Genomic DNA, 23,051 nt, shown 5'->3' with positions numbered 1-23,051 from the left:
TACCAAGTTAAAATTAAAATTTCATTTTAATATGAATGTCCAAGTGGCCGGAAAGAACTTAATAAACACTACATCAGGAGAAAGAAAAAGCTGCATGCCTATCTGAAAGTAATAGCAGTATCACAGGATTTTTTGCGCATCTTTTACGTGCAACACCTGTTATTGCGCATTAGGTTTTAGAGCAGTGAATGAAAACACATTATCTGCCCCCATCAAGCATCTAGTCCAGAGGGGGAAACAAGTAACAAATAAAGCAAAAACACACATAAACTGTGAAGTGCTGTGAAAAAACCCGAGCAGCCAGGATAGATAAAAGGTATTGCACAGAAGAAAGAGGTTGAAGATATGGGCAGAGGTGAGTCTGGATTTCTTCTGGCTCCTATAGAGGATGGGGTAGAGAAGGAGAATCTAAGAAGTAAAAGCCTCTCGCTACGCAGAAGGAGAAGTGTGTGTATAGGCCAGTTAAATGACCTGCCCGAGAACCCAAGGTTTCTCAGTGGTACACATGAGACTTGAATACAGATCGAGTACCACAAACAAGATTCTGGAAATGTTTTCAAATCAAAATGGTGAGGTTATAAAAAACAGACGTAAGAAAACTAAGATTAATTTGGTCATACCAGGAAATCAGTAAAATGGGTGACAGTTATTCTTCATAACAAATACTTAAATTAGAATATAGATATCAAATATAAACAGCTAGATTAAACGCAATACCTAAAGGAAAGTATTAGTTAAAGGCAATAAAGCTAACCTCCCCCAAGATATTATTAAGTGTACAAAAATAATACTAAGTACAATGTCACTGAAATGATCTTACAATTCTTTCCTTAGATTTTCATGTGAGTTGACTAACGTCAACATTAGCAAGAATTTGATTTTTAGCATGAAGGTTGATATACTTTTTTTCTCATGAAAGCAAAATATTTTAGCTTCTTTTTACTAACATCAAAATTTCCCACATCGAGAAAGCTTTGTTACTCATCTTTCATTAGTGTTGGATAATCTTCTGTTTGAGGAAAACTAGGCTCAAAGTGACTAACAATTAATGATACAGTCTGCCCTAAAATGCAAATGTTTTTACATTTTACTATGCAATCTCTCACACTGGCAGATTAAGTGAAACATGATCAGTTACTAGCTCTGGGTCTTGCATTTTAAGAGAAATGCTGATAAATTACACCCAGGGAAGGATAATCAAGATGATAAAGGATTCAAAACCCATGTCATATGGAGGAAGACCAAGGAAACTAGAGATATATAAGCTGAAGAAGTAAATCCTAATGGGGCAATACAACCAACAGGCCTAAGTATTATGCTCAAAAAAAAAAAAAAAAAACCAAAGCAAGGGCCAGTAACAAAAGATACCGATTTCAGATCAGCAAAAGAAAGAATTTTCTAACAATGGATTCTGTCCAACAGACGAATCAACTCATTACGTAGTAAGCTACAAAGCATCGGAAATTAATGGCCAATTAGTAATAAAAATCACTGGGTCATAGTCACAGGGATGTCTAAGCTGAATTATAGCTGACCTTTTTCCTGTAAAGCCACTGCCTCTCACTTGCCTAATTTATTCATCTGTTGCCTGATTTCAAAGGCCCAAAGAAAGTACAAAGTTTCCTGGAAATCTCATTATTTTTCTTTCTTTCTTTCTTTCTTTTTTAAATGATAAGTTCTAGGATACATGTGTGGAACGTGCAGGTTTGTTACATAGGTATACAAGTGCCACGGTGGTTTGCTGCACCAATCAACCAATCATCTACATTAGGTACTTCTCCTCACGCTATCCTTCCCCTCATCCCCCAGCCCCCAACAGGTCCCAGTGTGTGATGTTCCCCTCCCTGTGTCCACGTGTTCTCATTGTTCAACTCCCACTTATGAGTGAGAATATGCAGTCTTTGGTTTTCTGTCCTTGTGATAGTTTGCTGAGAACGATGGCTTCCAGCTTCATCCATGTCCCTGCAAAGGGCATGAACTCATCCTTTTTTATGGCTGCACAGTATTCCATGGTATATGTGACACATTTTCTTTATCCCGTCTACCACTGATGGGCATCTGGGTTGGTTCCAAGTCTTTGCTATTGTGAACAGTGCTGCAATAAACAAACGTGTGCATATGTCTTTATAGAATGATTTATAACCCCTTGGGTATATACGCAGTGATGGGATTGCTAGGTCAAATGGTATTTCTGGTTCTAGATCCTTGAGGAATCGCCACCCTGTCTTCCACAATGGTTGAACTAATTTACGCTCCCACCAACAGTGTAAAAGCATTCCTATTTCTCCGTATCCTTTCCAGCAAACCCTTCAAAAAACCAATGAATCAAGGAGCTGGTTTTTTGAAAAGATTAACAAAAGAGATCGCCAGCCACACTAATAAAGAAGAAAAGAGAGAAGAATCAAACAGACACAATAAAAAATGATAAAGGGGATATCACCACTGATTCCACAGAAATACAAACTACCATCAGAGAATACTATAAACACCTCTATGCAAATCAACTAGAAAATCTAGAAGAAATGGATAAATTCCTGGACATATACACTCTTTCAAGACTAAACCAGGAAGAAGTCAAATCCCTGAATGGACCAATAACAAGTTCTGAAATCAAGGCAGTAATTAATAGCCTACCAAAAAAAAAAAAAAAAAAAAAAAAAAAAAGCCAAGGACCAGATGGATTCACAGCCAAATTCTACCAGAGGTACAAAGAGGAGCTGGTATAATTCCTTCTGAAACTATTCCAAACAATTTTTAAAAGGGACTCCTCCCTAGCTCATTTTATGAAGCCAGCATCATCCTGATACCAAAATCTGGGAGACACACAACAAAAAAAGAAAATTTCAGGCCAATACGCCTGATGAACATCAATGCAAAAATTCTCAATAAAGTACTGGCAAACCAAATCCAACAGTACATCAGAAAGCTTATCCACGACGATCAAGGTGGCTTCCTCCCTGGGATGCAACGCTAGTTCAACATACTGAAATCAATAAATGTAATCCATCACATAAACAGAATCAATTACAAAAACCACATGATGATCTCAATAGATGCAGAAAAGGCCTTCGACAAAATTCAACACCCCTTCATGCTAAAAACTCCCAATAAATTAGGTATCGATGGAACATATCTCAAAATAATAAGAGCTATTCATGACAAACCCACAGCCAATGTCACACTGAATGGGCAAAAGCTGGAAGCATTCCCTTTGAATACTGGCACAAGACAAGGATGCCCTCTCTCACCACTCCTACTCAACACAGTATTGGAAGTTCTGCCCAGGGCAATCAGGAAAGAAAAAGAAATAAATGGGATTCAAATAGGAAGAGAGGAAGTCAAATTGTCTCTGTTTGCAGATGACACGATTGTACATTTAGAAAACCCTATTGTCTCAGCCCAAAATCTCCTTAAGCTGATAAGCAACTTCAGTAAAGTCTCAGGATACAAAATCAACGTGCAAAAATCACAAGCATTCCTATACACCAATAATAAGAGAGCCAAATCATGAGTGAACTCCCATTCACAACTGCTACAAAGAGAATAAAATACCTAGGAATACAACTTACAAGGGATGTGAAGGACCTCTTCAAGGAGAACTACAAACCACTGCTCAAGGATATAACAGAGGACACAAATTAATGGAAAAAACATTCCATGCTCATGGATAGAAGAATCAATATCATGAAAATGGCAATACTGCCCAACGTAATTTATAGATTCAATGCTATCCTCATCAAGCTACCATTGACTTTCTTCACAGAATTAGAAGAAAAAAAAAAAAAAAACACTTTAAATTTCATATGGAACCAAAAAGAGCCCATATGCCAAGATGATCCTAAGCAAAAAGAACAAATCTGGAGGCATCACACTACCTAGCTTCAAACTATACTACAAGGCTACAGTAACCAACACAGCATGGTACTGGTACCAAAACAGATATATAGACCAATGGAACAGAATAGAGGCCTCAGAAATAATGCCACACATCTACAACCATCTGATCTTTGACAAACCTGACAAAAACAAGAAATGGGGAAACGATTCCCTATTTAATAAATGGTGTTGGGAAAACTGGCTAGCCATATGCAGAAAACTGAAACTGGACCCCTTTCTTACACCTTATACAAAAATTAAGATGGATTAAAGACTTAAACGTTAACACCTAAAACCATAATAACCCTAGAAGAAAACCTAGGCAATAGTATTCAGGACATAGGCATGGGTAAAGACTTCATGACTAAAACACCAAAAGCAATGGCAACAAAAGCCGAAATTGACAAATGGGATCTAATTAAACTAAAGAGCTTCTGCACAGCAAAATAAACTATCATCAGAGCGAACAGGCAACCTACAGAATGGGAGAAAATTTTTGCAATCTACCCATCTGACAAAGGGCTAATAATATCCACAATCCAGAAGGAACTTAAACAAATTTACAAGAAAAAAAAACAAATAACCCCATCAAAAAACAGGCAAAGGATATGAACAGACACTTCTCAAAAGAAGATATTTATGCGGCCAACAAAGAAAAAAGCTATCATCACTGGTCATTAGAGAAATGCAAATGAAAACCACAATGAGATACTATCTCACACCAATTAGAATGGCAATTATTTCTTTTTTTAAAAAGTGATTTTGTATTCTATTTCGTATCTGTGTTAGTCCCCCACTTTCATGTTACAATTGATAACTAAAACCCATATATTGCCTACTCAATGTGCCAGGTACTGTTCTAAGCACTGGATATATATTAACTCTCTTATTAATCCTAAAAGTCCAAGGAGGTAGATACTCTTATAATTTCCATCTCATAGATGAGAAAACCAAGGCACAGAGAGAGTAAGTAAATTGCCCAAGGACACGCAGCTAGATCCTAGGGAATACAGCTCCAGAATCAGTGCTTTCAGCCACTTTGTACTCTAGCAAACTGCTGCACACCCCTGGGCTACTCTTACCCCAGCGTGAGAAGCAACACAGGAAAAGTTAGACAAGGTTTCTAAATTGCATCCCACTCTAAGACTTTATTATTTTACAAAGTAAGATAGGTTAATAAATGCAAACAGTGCTTACTAATTTCAGTATCATGCCCTGCATTTGAGTGTTAATACATTTAAATTGAAATTATGAATCCATAGCATTCTGCACACCTATCAATATACATGTTATTTCAACAATATTTGCCAGTACTATGTGCCAGGCACTATTCTTGGCACTGGGGATATCGCAGTGAACCAAACAGAAACCCCTGCCCTCATGAGACATATATTATTCAAATTAGGAGGCACAATATATTAATAAGTAAAATATAGAGTAAAACAGAGACAGAATAGCAAGTCCAAATGTGTCACAGTCAGCGTATACTGCACAAGTCTGAAGAACAACACAGAAATCAACAGAAAGAAATGAGATGACGGGAGAAAGAAGATGAGGTCAAGGAAGAAATGGATGCCAGACTATGTAGAGCCTTGGAGGCCATTATAAGGACTTGGCATTTAATCTAAGATAGGAAGCCACTGAAAGTTATGAGCAGAAGAAAGACACAATCTGACCTATGTTTAAGAGGAACTCTCTGGCTCCTCTGATGCCAACAAGCCAGGGACGATGTGTTCTCTCATGTTTTATTTTACACTTTCTGTAGTATATAGAATGGTTAAAATGAGTGGTAGAGTCTGAGAGAGGATAAGAAAAAACACACACAGCTATTAAGGCCCCACATTTAATCTTACTGTATAAGAAATACCAAATACCATATGAAGTAAGAGCTCATGCACTCCCATTAAGATAGCCTTGAAAGTGGAAAACTTAAGATAGCTCAATAAGGATATACGAATTCTAAAATCAAGAAGCTAAAGCACTCTCACTTGGCAAGGCTGAAATACAGTAAGACTGTTCAGTCTAAGAAAAATATGTGTATTAGTCTTCTGAATAAGCGGTTAAAATATTTGAACGCAACTCTTCCTATGACCTAAGACGTCATCCCCGTCAAAGACTAAGCTGACATTTGCACAGGAAAAGAAAATCAACAGTGGGTGAGTAAAAAACCAGAATAGCACACATTTCCACAAATGGGTTTAGAATTCTAAATCACAAGTTTGGTCAAATAGTTACTTAGATATTAAAACTACTTTACTATAATCTAGTACAACAAGGTAAAAAAATAAATAAAAATAAAACCCAGCACTATAAATTAGCTACCACCACAGACAAAATGTGTGGAGCAACTTAATATTCAAAGGCCAGAACAAGATATTTCTCAAAAACAAGTCAAAATGATACAAATAGCCAATGAACATATGAAAAAGCTTTCAATCTCATAAATTATCAGGTAAATACACAACACATAGTAAATATCCTGGGATAATCACGATGAGTTATGATTATGCCTAAAAAAGACAGACAACATCAAGTGTTGCCAAGGATGTGGAACCAACTGAAACTTCACCCCCGTAGGTAAGAGTACGTATAACCACTTTGGAAACTGGTGTTATTCACTAGTTTAACTTATGCATAGCCTATGACCCAGCAGTCCCACTCCCAGGTATAGGCTCACAGCATATGCATATATATGTCAAAGGATAAGCAGAAAACCATCCAAAGCAGCATTACTCACAGGAGTCTCAAGCTAAAAGCAACCCAAATATCCATTAGTAAGAAACAGATTTGAACTGTGATATACTACTATATGACAATGAAAATAAACTACAAATATATACAACACCAGAAAATAATCTCACAAATACATGAACAAAAAAAGCTGGACACAAAAGAATACTTACTGTACATAAAGTTCCAAAATAGGCGTAATTAATTTATGGCATTAGAAATCAGAATAATGGTTACCTTTGGGAAAGAGGTAAATGGCAAGGATTGGGAGGGATCATGAACATGGCTTCTGGGGTGCCAAATGTTCGATTTCTTGACCCCAGAGCTGATGGTTACACTGAATTACAAGGCTTACATGCAGTGAGATGCTGAAGCTGTTTCTTACTAGTTTTTAAGTGTCAGCTACTAAATTTTCAGAAATTTTGTGAGCCAGCTGTGAAATGCAGCCACTAATAAATATTAAAATGGCCAGGCGCGGTGGCTCAAGCCTGTAATCTCAGCACTTTGGGAGGCCGAGACGGGCGGATCACGAGGTCAGAAGATCGAGACCATCCTGGCTAACACTGTGAAACCCCGTCTCTACTAAAAAATACAAAAAACTAGCCGGGCGAGGTGGCGGGCGCCTATAGTCCCAGCTACTCGGGAGGCTAAGGCAGGAGAATGGCGTGAACCCGGGAGGCGGAGCTTGCAGTGAGCTGAGATCCGGCCACTGCACTCCAGCCCGGGCGACGGAGCCAGACTCCGTCTCAAAAAAAAAAAAAAAAAATACATTAAATTACACAAACTTTGAATAGGTTACATTTTTAAAAAAGGAAATAAATACTCGAAACTCCTCACATCCTAATTATTTCACTATTACCTATTCTCTTGAGGTTCCATAGTTTATTGTATCTCTATGGTGGAAACACCATACAATGGTAGGCTGCTACCCAAACTCATCTCAACTATGAGTTCAGTGACATGATGTTGAAATCCATCACACAGGTGGTATTTACATCACAGAATTAGCAAATGCTATAAATCAGGGCTTGATTTATTGTTTTCTTGACTGCCTAGATTTAGAAAAGTAATGGGGAAAATGTTAATAATGCAGACTAAACTTAAAAGCATGTCATTTTTGCTGTTACACTGTAAATAGCACAAAAAAATCTGATTATTCTTCCAGTATTTGAAAACTGCTCAAGTCACTGATCGATGAGTGAAGCTCTAGCATGTTTTTGTTTCACTATCATCTTATTCTTTAATGTGTATACACACATACACCTTTTTTTCATAAAAGTAGTTATTAATATACACCACTGGCTAGATTATCATAATTCATCAAAAAAGCACCATTACAATTTGTGCACTTTTCTTCAATAAAAATATTTTTTATGAAGTCACTGTTCATTTGTATAATCAATAGCTCTCAAAAGAATACGTCAATCTAGTTTGCAACATCTCTCCATATCAGATATCCCTAGACTTACTCATGAGAAGGAAAACCTTCTCATGATAAATGGCCATTTGTTGTGTATAATTCAATGAAATAAAGTCCTTTAACAACGTCAAAATGAATTCAGAGAATATAATTTACCGTCCTTTAATCTGAATTCTATTTAAAAGTATATATAGCTTTAATCATGAGATAATGGAAGTACTGCTCATTTCACTGAGTTAATTAACCATAAAACTATAATCTTAAAAATACTTGCGAATCAGTTTTATAAATTAAGGTTATAAAACAAAAACATTTCTTCTACTACCTGATATTTTACTTTTAGATTACCCTTCTTAAATAAAAAAATCCTTTCGCTACTTCTATGTATATTTCTATTTGACTCTAAGTTTAAACAGCAAAATAATAATAAATCCGATTTTCCCAGGTGCTATGGTCTAAATGTTTGTGTCCTTCCAAAATTCATGTTGGTATCTAAGCCCGAATGTGATAGTATTAGGAGATGGGGTTTTCGGAAGGTGGTTAGGTCAATGAGGTTTCTGCCCTCATGAACAGAATTAGCGCCCTAACAAACGATTCCCAAGGCAGCCTGTTGGCCTTGGGAGCATCCTGTAAGGACACATAAGAAGGTACCATCTAGAAGGAACAGACCCTCAGCAGATACCACATCTGCTAGTGGCTTGATCTTAGACTTCTCAGCCTCCAAAACTGTGAGAAATAAATTTCTATTCCTTCTCAATTACCCAGTCTAAGCTACTTTGCTATAGCAGGAAGAAGAGACCAGATACATTGAAATAAAACTGAAAAAAATGTAACTTAAAAGTTAATTCATTCAGTCCAGGAGCTACATTTCATTAACATTTGTATTTCTAGCACCTAGAATTATTACTGACACAAAATGTGCACTTAATAAAGATGTATTCAACAGAGTACTAGTTAAACTTACGGCTGACCCTGCAGACCTCAGGGGGAAAAATGATAAAGCCTCAACAACGGATCACTATGCAAAATGACTGTTACTTACTGAAAAACAGCATTTTAAGCTGGCACCTAACCTGAAGCCTGTCAGTAATTTTTAAAAAGAAAAAGAAAAAAAGACATAATCACTCTCAGAAAACAAACTGGTGCTGTTATAAGAAGATAGTAGGCATTTTCAAATAAGAGGCTGTATAGCATAATGATTAAAAAACTCAGGTATTACAATTAGACAAGGTTCAAATCCTAGTTCGCCATCTATCTGCAGTTAAGACTTCAGTGTCTCAATTTCTTTACACATAAAACAGGAAAAGTAACGCTGAGCTCACAGGATTATGCAGGGATCAAATAAACCAATAAATGTAAAAAGCTTCAAAGAGGGCTTTTTTGGTAGAAAGCTTCAAAAAGGATAAGTGTGCTCAAGAAAGACTAACATTTGCTACTACTGCTATTATTAGTTGTTCCATCATACAGTTCCCAATACCAAATTAAAAATCCAAAAATATACCAGGGACCTTAAGCAAGATATGTCTAACTTCTCTTATCCTCACTTTTTTTACATCTATAAAGTTAAGTACATAGAGTGCTACAGCAGCTTTCAAAATTCTGACCCAGACATAAAGTAATAAATGCATTCTGGATCATGAGCTGGTGTACATAAACGTATATGAATAAATTTGTACATATTTTATAAATAAATTTTTATCAAAATAATACTGTACTTATTGGCAATAAACTCTGAATTTTCTGTTCTTTTCTAGTTCAATTTTAAAGCTGGTAGCAACACACAAAACTGATCTTAAGAAAAACAAATACAATAAACACTGGGGACCCCCATACCTCTGAGGGTACTTCCAAACAACACGAATTTCCTTTTTTTTTTTCTGAGACCGAGTTTCGCTCTGTTGTCCAGGCTGGAGTGCAGTGGCAGGATCTCAGCTCAATGCAACATCTGCCTCCCAGGTTCAAGCGATTCTCCTGTCTCAGCCTCCCAAGTAGCTGGGATTACAGGTATGCACCACCACACCCAACTAATTTTTGTGTTTTTAGTAGAGACGGGGTTACACTATGTTGCCCAGGCTGGTCTTGAACTCCTAGGCTCAAGCGATTCACCTGCCTCAGCCTCCCAAAGGGCTGGGTTACAGGCGTGAGCCACTGCCACTGGCCCCAACACTCATTTTCAAATCAGCTTTTAGCAGAAGTAGATAGCTATTAGTTTCACCTAAGCTGCTTCAAATCCTATTGCAGACTTCAGTGAGTTTTAGGAACTTCAGTATCCTAATGAATATTTGCGTGGTTACAAAAATTCTAACTGCATCAAATATAACTTTCAAAGGCTAATGAAGTTTGCATGAGTTTGTTTTGATAAACTGTAGTCCCCTCTGTTTCCACAGTGACTCAGAAAATATCTTTTATCTCCAAACAACTGCAGAGTTCTTTTCTTTTCTTACATAAAAGGGTTACTTTCTAGTGACATTCTGAGTACTTACATGTCAATGAAAGAATAAGACTTAGAAAATCATTTGATAACATTATAAATGAAAGACAATTTATAATTTCCAGAAAAAAAATGTATTTGACATTCAAAAAATGCTGCTTGATTATTTTGTTCTTTGCTTAAGAGTCACATTTAAAAACCAACATTTAATTGTTCTGGATCTCTTTTGTTAAATCCAATCCAGACTTTTCATCTAGCTCGGTAAGTGGGGATACTACATAACGTGAAAAATCTTAAGGTTAAACAGGAAAAAGAAGCGTGACTTCACAAATTCCATTCTTCCAGTCTTCATCTCTTACTGTGAGAGCTTAGCAAGTTTTAGCCCTCTGTACCACAGCTTCTCCATCAGTAAAGTGGGGATAGTAAGACACCTACTTCACAGGATTGTTTCGTAAATTACTTTTTAATCACTCTGAAGGGTGCCTAGCAAAGCAGCATCCAGTAAACCATGACCATGGTTCCTCTCTTATGTAAATTCAAAACTGGAAGTTCCTTACCCTGTTCTAAAGGTTTATCTAAAAGCTGCGAGCAAACGGGGTTGGATTTCAGCCCCTACTGTATTCTCTATCATGCAAACCAATGCATTTTTATGCGATGCATAAAAATGAAGAAAAGAAACAAAAACAACATTTAAGATACAGAGTTTCAAGTATCCATTTATGTGGCTTTTGATAATGGGGAGAACAAATTCAAAGTTAATGTATTTATCTACTACCCTTTGCTAATCCCAAAAAGGATCTGAAATAGAATCACTTGCTGTTTCATGGCATAAAAGCTCCCACAAATTACAAACATTAAAAAAATCTAATTCCATTTTCAGTGTCCTATTGAGGCAGGGAGGTAGAATATGTCTTTGAATTATCTCAGAAATACTCAGAAAACACCAATTTTATTCTATCATGGTCTATGTATTATGGATATAAGACCTAAGAAGTTGGTCTAGAGTCCTTATCTACAGATCAAAATTACATGTAATAAAAATATTCAAATACAGTTTCGATGGATAACCACTTTTTATTAGATATGTCTTTATTATACATATCATGGCCTGAATGTGATGACAGATCCTGAATCTCTAACTAGTAAAAAACTTCTTTGCGGCAATTCAATTACATTATCATTCATTTATGACATCACAGTAGAAATGGGAAATACTATCACTTAAAATTTTTTTCTCTTTTTACTAAAATTAAGGCCTCAGAGACACATCAGATCATCCTGGCTACCTCCTTCCTCTGTAAGATTATCTTCAACCCACTGTCCTAAGTCCATTTTAAGGGAAGTACACAATTTCCACCCAGCACTATGTTTATCCACCAATCAATTTCCTAAATAACTAAATGTGCACAATGAACTCTAAGCAAGGGGAAATTTTCTCAAGGCACAAGAAAAAAAAAAAAAAAATCTTGTTCTACGATAATCTACAGATAAATCAAAGATACTTATTTTTGGCAGTAGTAAATCATATCCCTCATCTTATTCTGTGAACATATATACCTACTTTCTTGTCTTTCCCCATAACTGTTTTCACTTAGTGCTCATTTCTATTCAGAATACTTACTAAAATATTTTTCAAAAAAGTTTTAAAGCCGTATTTTTTCTTACAAGGGATCCATTTCACTGAATATTTTTATACATGTATGTGTATATATATGTTTACTATGCCTCTGAGGTCATTTGCATTGCAGCATGGCCTTCAAAATACAATGACTACTTAGGCTTTGCATGAGACTTGTTTCTAACTCTTCCCCGTCAAAACCAGAGGATCTTGAAAAGCCAACACAGATTGTAACATCCAGCAAAAGTCCTGGGCTTCAAGCGAGTGAATTGCAGAAAGACAGCGTCTTGCCTTGTCATCTCTCCCTCTTGCTCTACAGTCCTTGTCCCTACTTGTAGAAGGCTTTTCACTCTTTGATATAGGATGTGCTCGGCCTACGGGTCCCCGGGCTCCTACTCCTGCCATTTCTTTCCTCAGAGGTCTTACTTCTCGACTGGGACGCCTGATCTGAGGTGGAGCTCTGACAAAAAAAAAAAAAAAAAAAATTAAAATTAAAATGAATCAAAGGCAAAAGTATCTCAATACTACCTTAGTCAATAAAATTGTTAAATCAAAAAGTCCGAAATCTAATTTTTTCACCTTTGGCCACTTCACACCCACAACTATAGGCTGGTTTTCCCAAATTCTTTTTTCTAAAATACACTGGCTGATACAATTATTAAATATACAAATGACACACACAGCAGCAATTATTCTGTCAAAAGTTAACTATTAATCACCAATAGAGGGCAACACAGACTATTCCCATCTAACAATCTTAACAACATAATGGAAAGGCAGTAATTTTATTCATTACTGTCCTAAACCAAGAATAAGTAACTTTTTTTAGAAAAAAGCATTAAAAGCTGTAAGGACAGGAATTCTAAATAAGTCTATTTGTACAGTTTACTAATGTCTGTTTGACGACCAAGATGATTTTCTCTGCTTCTATAATGGAAAATGAAACATTTTATTCATCAAATTACAAATGGCAGAGCTAACAATGAAATCTTTAAGTAATTTATGTTTTAAAACATTCATGTTTTGAGAATGTCTCACAGAATCATTCAAATTATACAGTCCTCCAAATGTGATTAAAAATTTTAATACATATAAGTACGCATTCAAAACAGCATATTTTGTTTCATCTACTGTGGAACCTGTCTCTGCAAACACTGAAGGTTTGAGGCTTCTCGGCAGTTTTTGTCTCTTTTTGATTCCTGGGAAAGGGACTCTATCACTTCGTGTCTAATCTTAGTTCTCTCCTGAAATGTCTCTACCTCTGTTTTCCTACCTTTTCTCTCTCTATAGCTATGTATGTATCTGTAGCCCTCCAGATCCCATATGTGTATTCCATTTTTAACCACATGCCATATCTATTATTATCCCCTTTCCAGCCTCACACTTACAATTCACCTAACTCATCATGGAGTTCCGTTCCTCCTATCAGAAAAGGTGACACATATGCATAATTCAAAGATAGGAAAATGGATAAAAAGCCATGAAGGTTGCAAACGAAAGGCCAAAACGGTAAGAAAAAGAAAAAAAAATGCGTTAACATGTTGCAAATCTGACACAGCATATTTAGATGCTGGAATTAGACTACATCATGAAATTGCTATAAGGCTGGTGCAAATCGTGTCTATCTATGAGGTACACTGACATCTTAATCCTTAGAGTTCAGTCCAGTTAAACAAGTATTTACTAAGGCACCCATTAGGAGGTATATGGCCTCTACCACTCTGACCCTAGGAGGAGACAAAGACAAGGAACCTTGTGAAAGAAATCCACAGGAAAGGAACTACAGAATAGTGCATAGTAACGGCTATGAGGCATTTTGAAATTTAAAGTATTATTACATTATTGTCTTCAGGACATCAGCAGTCTTTTCAGTATTCTGCCTATAAAATAAAAATGGGGTGAGTCTGGTAAATAACAAAAAATTGTAATTGTTAAATTGCTCTATTTCTAGTATTTCGATGTGACCACTGTTTTTTTGTTTTTGTTTTTGTTTTTGATGAAGGGGTGGAAAGTACTGGAGTACAACTTTACTTTTGTTTGTATATACTTGTGTACACATAAACGTCTTTCCTGAATCAGATGTACGGGTATGGCCAAAGACAGTAAAATGAGACCAGGAATCTTTTCCACACAGGATTTGTATCAAGTCTGCTCTTCTGTGAGCGGCTTCACCTGCTGTTTAAACAGTGTTTTCTTTGTGGTCCTGCTTTTCAGACTCAACAGCTAGCCAGAGCCTCCGCTCACCAACAGCAAGCCCATCCCTCCCAGCGGGATGGCCGGCTGCTCGCCGGCGGCTGGGCCTGCTCTGCCGGACCTCATTGCGCAGGGTGCGCTGCAGCAGGTCTCAGACAACATTCCTTCTGCCTCCTCAGCGTGTGCTTTCCCTTCCTCAGCTTGCCATTCAAGGACCGCCTAGGAGTCCTGCTGTAGTCCATTCTCCACACACATTCCGCTCAGTAAAGCTGTATTGTGGAAGAATTGGTTCAAAGCTCTTACACCGCCTGCTTTCTGGGTGTTTGCCATTACTGACCTTGTCCTGCCACTCAATATTCTGATGGGCGCCTAAATGGTCTGAATGAAACTGCTCAAGAAGCCAGATGTGTTGTTTGTGGCAAGGCCCCTGTTTCACAGGAAGTGCGCCTCTGCTTTGTAAGTCTTCAGTTCCATCTCACTGCAACGGGATATTACATTTGTAACAGACTCTGTGGACTTCCCAAAGGACATCCTTGATTCTGTTCTGTACCTCTTTGTCCACTAGCGCATCACTGCACAATGTCATGCTTCAATTTAAGGACTCAGTGACAGCTTCCAGGCTGTGTAAACAATAAAGGTCTCAAGGCTTCTTTTACTAGCTTCTCTTTAAAAAGAGACTTTGGTAGGATTACATAGCGTCCTTGACCGCTGCCCTAATGGTCAAACAGACTGACACTGTACTAGCTTATAGCACTTCATATTTACAGAATAACAGGTAAAAGACAAAAGTATCTATACTGGGCTCAATTCTCCTATTTGAGATTTCCCTATAGGAATAAGAAAGATGCCTTATTCTATCACATGCAAATAAGCCTCATCTCCTTTGAAATCCAGTACTTCCTCTTTCTAAGCTATATTAAGTATCGATATTATATGTACATGTTCTTATTGGTACTGCTTTATATAGTCCAGAAACAAGTCCTCTGTCACATACACGCTTTGCAAATATCTTCTCCCACTGTGTGATTTGCTTTTTTCTTTATTTTTGCATTTTATTTTCAACTTTTATTTTATTCAGGGACACATGTACAGGTGCAAGTCTGTTACAAAGGTATTTTACCTCTCTTAATGGTGTCTTTCTTGATAAAGAGAAGGTCATAATTGTAGGAGTCCAATTTATCAATATTTTATATTTAATGTTTTAGTGGCCAGTTTAATAAATTTTTGCCTACCCCGAGATCATGATGATATCCCTCCCATGTTTCCTTCTAGAAGTTTTACTTTATTACTTTTAATATTTTAGGTATTGATTATTTTATATTAATTTTTGTATGATGTGACGTGGGGAAGAAAAGCATCTTGATTTTTTTTCACCCAAATGGATAATCAATTACCCCAGAAGCATTTACTGATGCGACCCACCTTTTTCTACTAAATTTCAGTGGTGTCTTCACAAACCAAGTGACTTTTCAGAATTTAATCATTAAGGATACCTTCTGGTTCTAAAAAGGACTTTAGAAGTTTTAAATTATTTGCTATCAGATTATAAACAAATATTGTAAGTAGGAACCTTTAAAATATTATTAATTATTTCAACAAATAGCTAAATCTTACTGAATGTAAGGCACTATGCTATACAATGTAAAAGGCTGTATTAAGGGTTGGATGCAGTGGCTCACACTTGTAATCCCAGCACTCTGGGAGGCTGAGACAGGCAGATCACTTCAACTCAGGAGTTCCAGACCAGTCAGGCCAACATGGCGAAACCCTTTCTCTACTAAAAATACAAAAATCAGTTGTACATGGTGGTGGGCACCTGTAATCCCGGCTACTCGGGAGGCTAAGGCAGGAGAATCACTTGAACCTGAGAGGCGAAGGTTGCAGTGAGTTGAGATCGTGCCACTGCATTTCAGCCTGGACCACAGAGCAAGGCTCCATCTCAAAGAAAAAAAAAGGTATGCCCTCATTATCTAAGCAAATCAATTACATTCAGAAATATATGGAGCACCACAGACAATGGTATGATACAAGTTGACATGAGTCGTTTTTTATCAAGGGTGCTTTTTATGCAGAGAATACTCTTCAGAGGCTTACTTTGATTTTTAAAATATTCAATTTATTAAATTTAAAAATGCAAAAGCTTTTTCCTTAAAGCTTTCAGATTCAGCTACAATTTTTTTCTATGTATGAGTCTAGCAGATTTTAGAAGTCACTTTTAAGAGTTTTTTTTTTTTTTTTTTTTTTTTTAATCAGTCTCTCGGCCAGGAGTGGTGGCTCACACCTGTAATCCCAGCACTTTGGGAGGCTGAGGCAGGCAGATCACCTGAGGTCAGGAGTTCGAGACCAGCCTGCCCAACATGGCGAAACCCCATCTCCACTAAAAATACAAAAAATTAGCCAGGCATGGTGGTGAGCGCCTGTAATCCCAGCTACTTGGGAAGCTGGGGCAGGAGAATCACTTGAACCCAGGAGGCGGAGGTTGCCGTGAGCCGAGATTGTACCACTGCACTCCAGCCTGGGCAACATGAGGGAAACTCTATCTCAAAAAAAAAAAAAAAAAAAAAAAAGTCTCACTTACTCTGCTGCCCAGGCTGGAGTCCTGTGGCACAATCTCAGCTCACTGCAACCTCTACCTCCCAGGTTCAAGCGATTCTCCTGCCTCAGCTGGGATTACAGGAATGTGCCACCATGCCCAGCTACTTTTTGTATTTTTGTGGACATTGGGTTTCACCATGTGGGCCAGGTTGGTCTTGAACTCCTGTCCTCAAGTGATCTGCCCACCTCGGCCTCCCAAAGTGCTGGGATCACAGGGGTGAGCCACTGCACCTGGCCCACTTTTAAGAGAGTTTAAAATAACGCTTGGTCCCATTTATGAACCTCGCTAATAAAATGCCATCAGAATTTTGTAACCAACATTATAAATTTAATATATTTTCTTCTTAGTTCTTGTCTTACTTAGTAAAGCATAATTTACATATAATTACTTTTATAAACTTAAATCAAGTTTACAAATAAAATATTAAATTTCTCCTAAGAGTTCCAATACAGTACTTAACATACATTTTCATGTATGAAAAAAATCACGAGTCTAAATTATTCCATAACACATTTAAAGTGGAATTGCATACATGTCACCCTCATTAGCCTATTTTCTTAAATATTCCAAGTACATAAAAAATAAATATGCAAATACATACATATCCTTAAACAGAAAAACATTATTACCATAGTTTTCATCCTCTTAGACATGTCTAGTCTTAATTTTAAATCTTCCTGGAGTTAAAAGCTCTGCTTAACTACTACAGAAAACACTTATCCAACTTAACCAAGGTAATAGTAAACCAGAAATTTCAGATGGTTTAAGATCTGGAGCTACAGACATACTTCTCACACCAAAAATTATACAATCCCATTTAATATGTTGGGGGTTGGATTCCTAGCATTTTGATGTTACCCACAACAGTTATTTAAGCTGGGATATTGAATGGATTCTTGTCAGTGCTTCTGATGAGCCATACTAAAATCTTATTTAAAGTTGCTAAGCCATTTATTCAATCATTTCAAGAGTGAGGCAAGGGGTGTGAAAACTACTAAACCTTTCACTAATGATGGAATTCCATCACTCCCAGGCAAGTTCATCACTGCTTGTATCTTGGTTTTCTTTGGCTCTACAGATAGGTCATTGCCTTTACCATTAAATTCTAAAAATCTTTGAACTTGAAAAACCTAAGATATTTAATTTATTTTTTGCCTAACTCTAAAGACTTTAAGACTTGACGAACAATGGTATTTTTTTCATATTATCAGGACTATACAACTTCTACTCTACAGATAATAAAATAGTATCAGGTGAAGTTTAGAAAAATTCTCACAGGTCTTTGTCCAGTTTATTGTCAACTCCTGAGATTATTCTACTGATTTATAAAACCAAGTGGATATTAAAAGCATGTGACATACTACCAGCATTCACTAAGCCTATAATTTAGCTGAATGTACATACATATTTTACAATTATACTAGACATCACTTTCTGTTCACATCACAGTGAACTTTCTGTTCACTCTTGCTGAAGAAGAGTCCTCAACTCAAATATAAACAAGTCACAAAAAAACCCAACAAACTGTAAGATAAGCCCCTCAAGAAGTGATGATAGAACTACAAAAATAATATGTAGTGACGACAAAAATAAATAAGCTGAAAACCTTCCCACAATATAACATGTAGGAATTCTAGGTAAAATGTAACCAATATCCTTTTATATACATAGCTGACCTTACCATAAGGTAAGTGAAATACCTAATAGCCAAGAAAGAGAGAGAGAGAAACAGAAGCACATGAGCTGAAGACATGGCAGTCCGTCACTGTTTTGGGCCTCAGATATCTGAGGGCTTGAGATTTATTCACCACAAGTGAGATCTGAGACAGGGTCACAGCCCCACACAAGTCAAAGAAGTTGAATTGAGACTACCACATAAAGCCAGGACTCTCAAAGGACAATCACTTTGGTAAAAGGGTAGAATTTTAAAGACAGAAGAAATGAGTACATTTTTCTACTTGGATCTATGTTCTACATTTGTGGAGCGAAGCAAAAGTAACCCCTAGACATAGCAGCAAAGGGCCCATCCTCATGTGATTTGTGACTCAACTTGACACTACCTGAAGCAGAGAAAGTGCGCCTAAAGGTGGGCCTAGGCAGGTAACATCCCTAAGGCACCTGGCTGAAGCAGACACAGATGTCTCAGGAGTGACACCTTCTTCCAAACAAGCCACATATTGAAATGACTTGTTAAACCGTTGCTGAAGAAAAGTTCTCAACTTTACCACAAACAAGGCTCACCAGAAGTAACATAAAGCAAGATGACTCTCTTTTTTTTTTTTTTTTTTTTTTTTTTTTTGAGACGGAGTCTTGCTCTGTTGTCCAGGCTGGAGTGCAGTGGCCAGATCTCAGCTCACTGCAAGCTCCGCCTCCCGGGTTTACGCCATTCTCCTGCCTCAGCCTCCCGAGTAGCTGGGACTACAGGCGCCCGCCACCTCGCCCGGCTAAGCAAGATGACTCTCAATAACTTTGATAAGAGAACTGCCAGCTATAGGCTACAAAATAAGTATGTTTAATATGATTAGAAGCGTTTAAAAATTTGAGCAAAAGATGCACAAATCTTAAGTATAAATAAAAATAAATCTACACTTGAATAATTCACAGTGACACTGTTTAACACAAAGACAAAAAAAAAAATCTTAAAACCAACAAGAAAAAAGTTACCTATAAACAAACCACAGACTGGTAATACAAACCAGAAGACAAAAAACTATTACTAATGTCATCTTCAAAGCACAGAGACTAACTACCAAACTAGTATTTTATATTAAAACATCATGAAAGAGTGATAGGAAAATACAGATATTTTGAGAAAAGAACTGTTAGTTTATCACTAATAGAGACCTTGGCTGTAAAAACTACTAAATATTCTTCAGCAAAGATGAAACTGAATCTAGAAATAGTGAAATGCAAGAAATGGTAAACAAAACCATTGGCAAACGCATGGATAAACCTAAATAAGTATTTTATTTACTCGTTCTTTCAACAAATATTTACTGAATACTTACACTGTGGCAGGCAATATTCTTGGTGTGGAGGGTAAAGCAGCAAACAAATAAAAGGCCCTGACCTTACAAAGCTTACAATCTAGCAGGGACGGTAACACACACATAATATAATATAATATATAATATAATAATATCAGATGACAATGAGTACTATAAAGAAAAATAAAGCTGAGTAAGGGAACAAGAGTGGTGACAGTGAAGGGTAAATATTTAAAATAGGGTGGTCAGGGTACGACTCTCTATGTGCCATTTGAACAAATGAGGTGAGGGCATTTGCCATGTGAACATCAAGTGGGTGGAAGTAAGGGACAGGCAATGAAAATGGCAAATACATCTTGAGCTCTTCCTATGTGTCCAGATGTTCTTCACACTTTACATGCGTTAAATCATTTAATTCTCGTAATAACCCTATGAAGTAATTTTCATACTGATCCTCAACTTACAGAGAAGGAAAATGAGGGACAGGTTGAATGATTTGTCCTCAGAGAAGCCATGTGGTAGGGCTAGGAGAAGGACCTGTTCTTGCACTGCTATAAAGAAATACCTGAGAATGGGTAATTTACAAAGAAAAGAGGTGTAAATTGGTTCACAGTTCAGCAGGCTGTACAGGAAGTTGGCATCTGCTCACCTTCTGGAGAGGCTTCAGGAAACTTACAATCATGGCAGAAGGTGAAAGGGGAGCAGACACATCACATGGCCGGGGGGCGGGGGGGCAGGGAGGGGAGGTGGAAGGGGCAGTGCTACACACTTTTTAACAACCAGATCTCTTGAGAGCTCTATCATGAGAACAGCACCAAAGGGGGAAATCTGCCCCCATGATGTAACCACCTTCCACCAGGCCCCTCCACCAACACTAGGGATTACAATTCAACATGAGATGTGGGCAGGGACATAGATCCAAACTGTATCTAGCCTGGTGAATTGTCAAGTTCTGTGCAAAGGAAACATGAGCTCCTGGAGGGTAAGGACCTTCTTTCTACTTCTCTTTGGCTCCATAGGGCTCACAAAGCTAAGGACTAGGGAGCAACAAGTGGAAGAGATGAGAGAAAGAGGCTGCAGTCAGAATAATAGAGGAAAAAAACAGAATTGTGTAATGTCACAGAAGCCTTAGGAGGGGAAAGAGAGTTCCAAAGAAGATGGTCAACATGATATCAAGTATTATGAAAGTAAAACAATGTTAGTCCAGAGAACATACATTTTCATTATTAAGTGAGGAAGTTATTTGCTATTTTCAAGAATTCAGTCCCAATACTGCAATGACTGAAGAGCAGCAGGATTTCTTATAATTAAGAAAAAAGGGGCTGGGCGTGGTGGCTCAGGTCTTTAATCCCAGCACTTTGGGAGGCCGAGGCAGGCAGATCACGAGGTCAGGAGTTCGAGATCAGCCTGACCAACATGGTGAAACCCTGTCTCTACTAAAACTACAAAAATTAGCCAGGCGTGGTGGCTCACGTCTCTAATTTCAGCTTCTCAGGAGGCTGAGGCAGGAGAATCGCTTGAACCCAGGAGGCGGAGGTTGCAATGAGCTGAGATCTCGCCACTGCACTCCAGCCTGGGCGACAGAGCAAGACTTGGACTCAAAAAAAAGAAAAAGGAAAAGAAAACAGACGCACTGAAGGACGACAGATGTATACGACACATTAAACAGCAGTTTGCACGGAGGAGGGGAAATGACAGTCACTAACATGCAGCAAGGCAAAGATCTTTTCAACAAAAATGTAAAAGTCATGTGTTACGGCTCCATTCTGACTTACCACTATCTTGCTCCCACTACTTAATCTTTAATGAATTATAATTTCTATCTTTCAGTTGCCTTTTCTGCAACATTAAAAAAAGATAGAAATGCCAAGTTTTTAAGCACTTATTGTATTACATACCTAGAACTGGAGGATGGAAATTTAAGAGTGACCACTGAGTTCTACAAAGTAACACAAATGCCCCTAGAGAAAACTTACATAAAAGGAACAAAAAAAATAAAATAACCAAATGGAATGTCCTCCCACCCTTGGAACACATTAGATCAGAATTTAGACCCTGAAAAACACCCCTGTTCTCAATCTCAGATAGTCTTGCTTGCATTTTTCTCCTTGCTGAAATGATTACACAAGCACTCACATCTCTATCTGCCCACCTCTCTACAACCACACCCTTACATGCCCCTGCCTCCCTGCTGTGACTCTGAGCCAGGTGCCCATGCACTCCCTGTACATGTGCATTAGATCTCATCTCCTCCGGTCACCTAACGACACTGCTCCAGTAGTTGTCCATCCAGCCCACGCATCATCAACTTTCCTCTTTCTACTGCAGCATTTCCACCAGCATACAAACCTCCTGTTATTCCTTTCTCTCTAAAACAACAAATCTCAAAGACTTGTCTTCCCCAACTGGCACTCACTTTCCTGGCTCCCTTTTTCAGCAAGACTCATTGAGGGAACTGTGCATACTTATCGTCTTCGGCTCCTCTCTCTGCATTCTCTGAACCCATTCCATCGTTCTCTACCATTTCACCAAAACTGTGCATCAAGGCCACCACTGATCTCCTGCTGCTACATCAATGCCAGTTCTCAATCCTTATCCTATCTGACCTTTACGCATTTGATAACGTAACCTAGAATCTTTAAGCCTCAGTGTCTTCTTCTGAAAAACAGGGATGATAATAATAGTACCTATTTTAAGGATGGTTATGAAGATTTAAAAAGTAACCATGTAAAAGCACAATACCTGGTTCACAGTTAAGAACTCACTAAATGTCAGTTATTAGTGTGCTTAATCAGCCCTGCTACCTACGTTCCACTCAGTCTAAAAATAGAGTCCATCCCATACCTCAGAAACAGAATTTTAGAAGATAATAAGACTCCAGAATTGTAAGAAAATGAGTATAATCTCAATCTGCCAATAGTATTAGGCAAATAACCTATTCCATCATACAAAGCATGACCTTAAAATTTGTCATTAGTTGCTGATGATTCTGAAATAACTACACAAATCCCAATCTCTCTCAAAGTCTGGTTCTCATTTCTAACTCCTATTCAACAGCTTGATCTAGATACTATCTGCTCCAATTTTTCTCTCATTCTCTATATCTCATTAATCACCAAATCCAGTCCATTCTAACTCTGTAATGGCTTTCACACCCATCAACAAAATCATAAGCCTAAGAGAGCAGGGAACATGTCTGC

The 23,051-nt window shown here is 37.6% G+C and overlaps 1 protein-coding gene across 7 annotated transcripts in view; it reads right to left on the bottom strand.

Annotated features, from left to right (window-relative positions):
- Positions 1–23,051, bottom strand: part of KATNAL1 (katanin catalytic subunit A1 like 1) — a 131,181-nt gene that overhangs the window by 74,181 nt on the left and 33,949 nt on the right. For all 7 annotated transcript variants that reach the window (XM_033236239.1, XM_033236220.1, XM_033236250.1 and 4 more), the window contains one exon: positions 12,367–12,535. In XM_033236239.1, the coding sequence (XP_033092130.1) occupies positions 12,367–12,535 (169 nt within the window). The remainder of the gene's footprint in view (positions 1–12,366; positions 12,536–23,051) is intronic.

The sequence above is a fragment of the Trachypithecus francoisi genome, unplaced genomic scaffold (assembly GCF_009764315.1).
Source record: "Trachypithecus francoisi isolate TF-2019V2 unplaced genomic scaffold, Tfra_2.0 Contig01461, whole genome shotgun sequence".
NCBI classification, from domain to species: domain Eukaryota; kingdom Metazoa; phylum Chordata; class Mammalia; order Primates; family Cercopithecidae; genus Trachypithecus; species Trachypithecus francoisi.
This window is presented reverse-complemented; position numbering and strand designations above follow the sequence as displayed.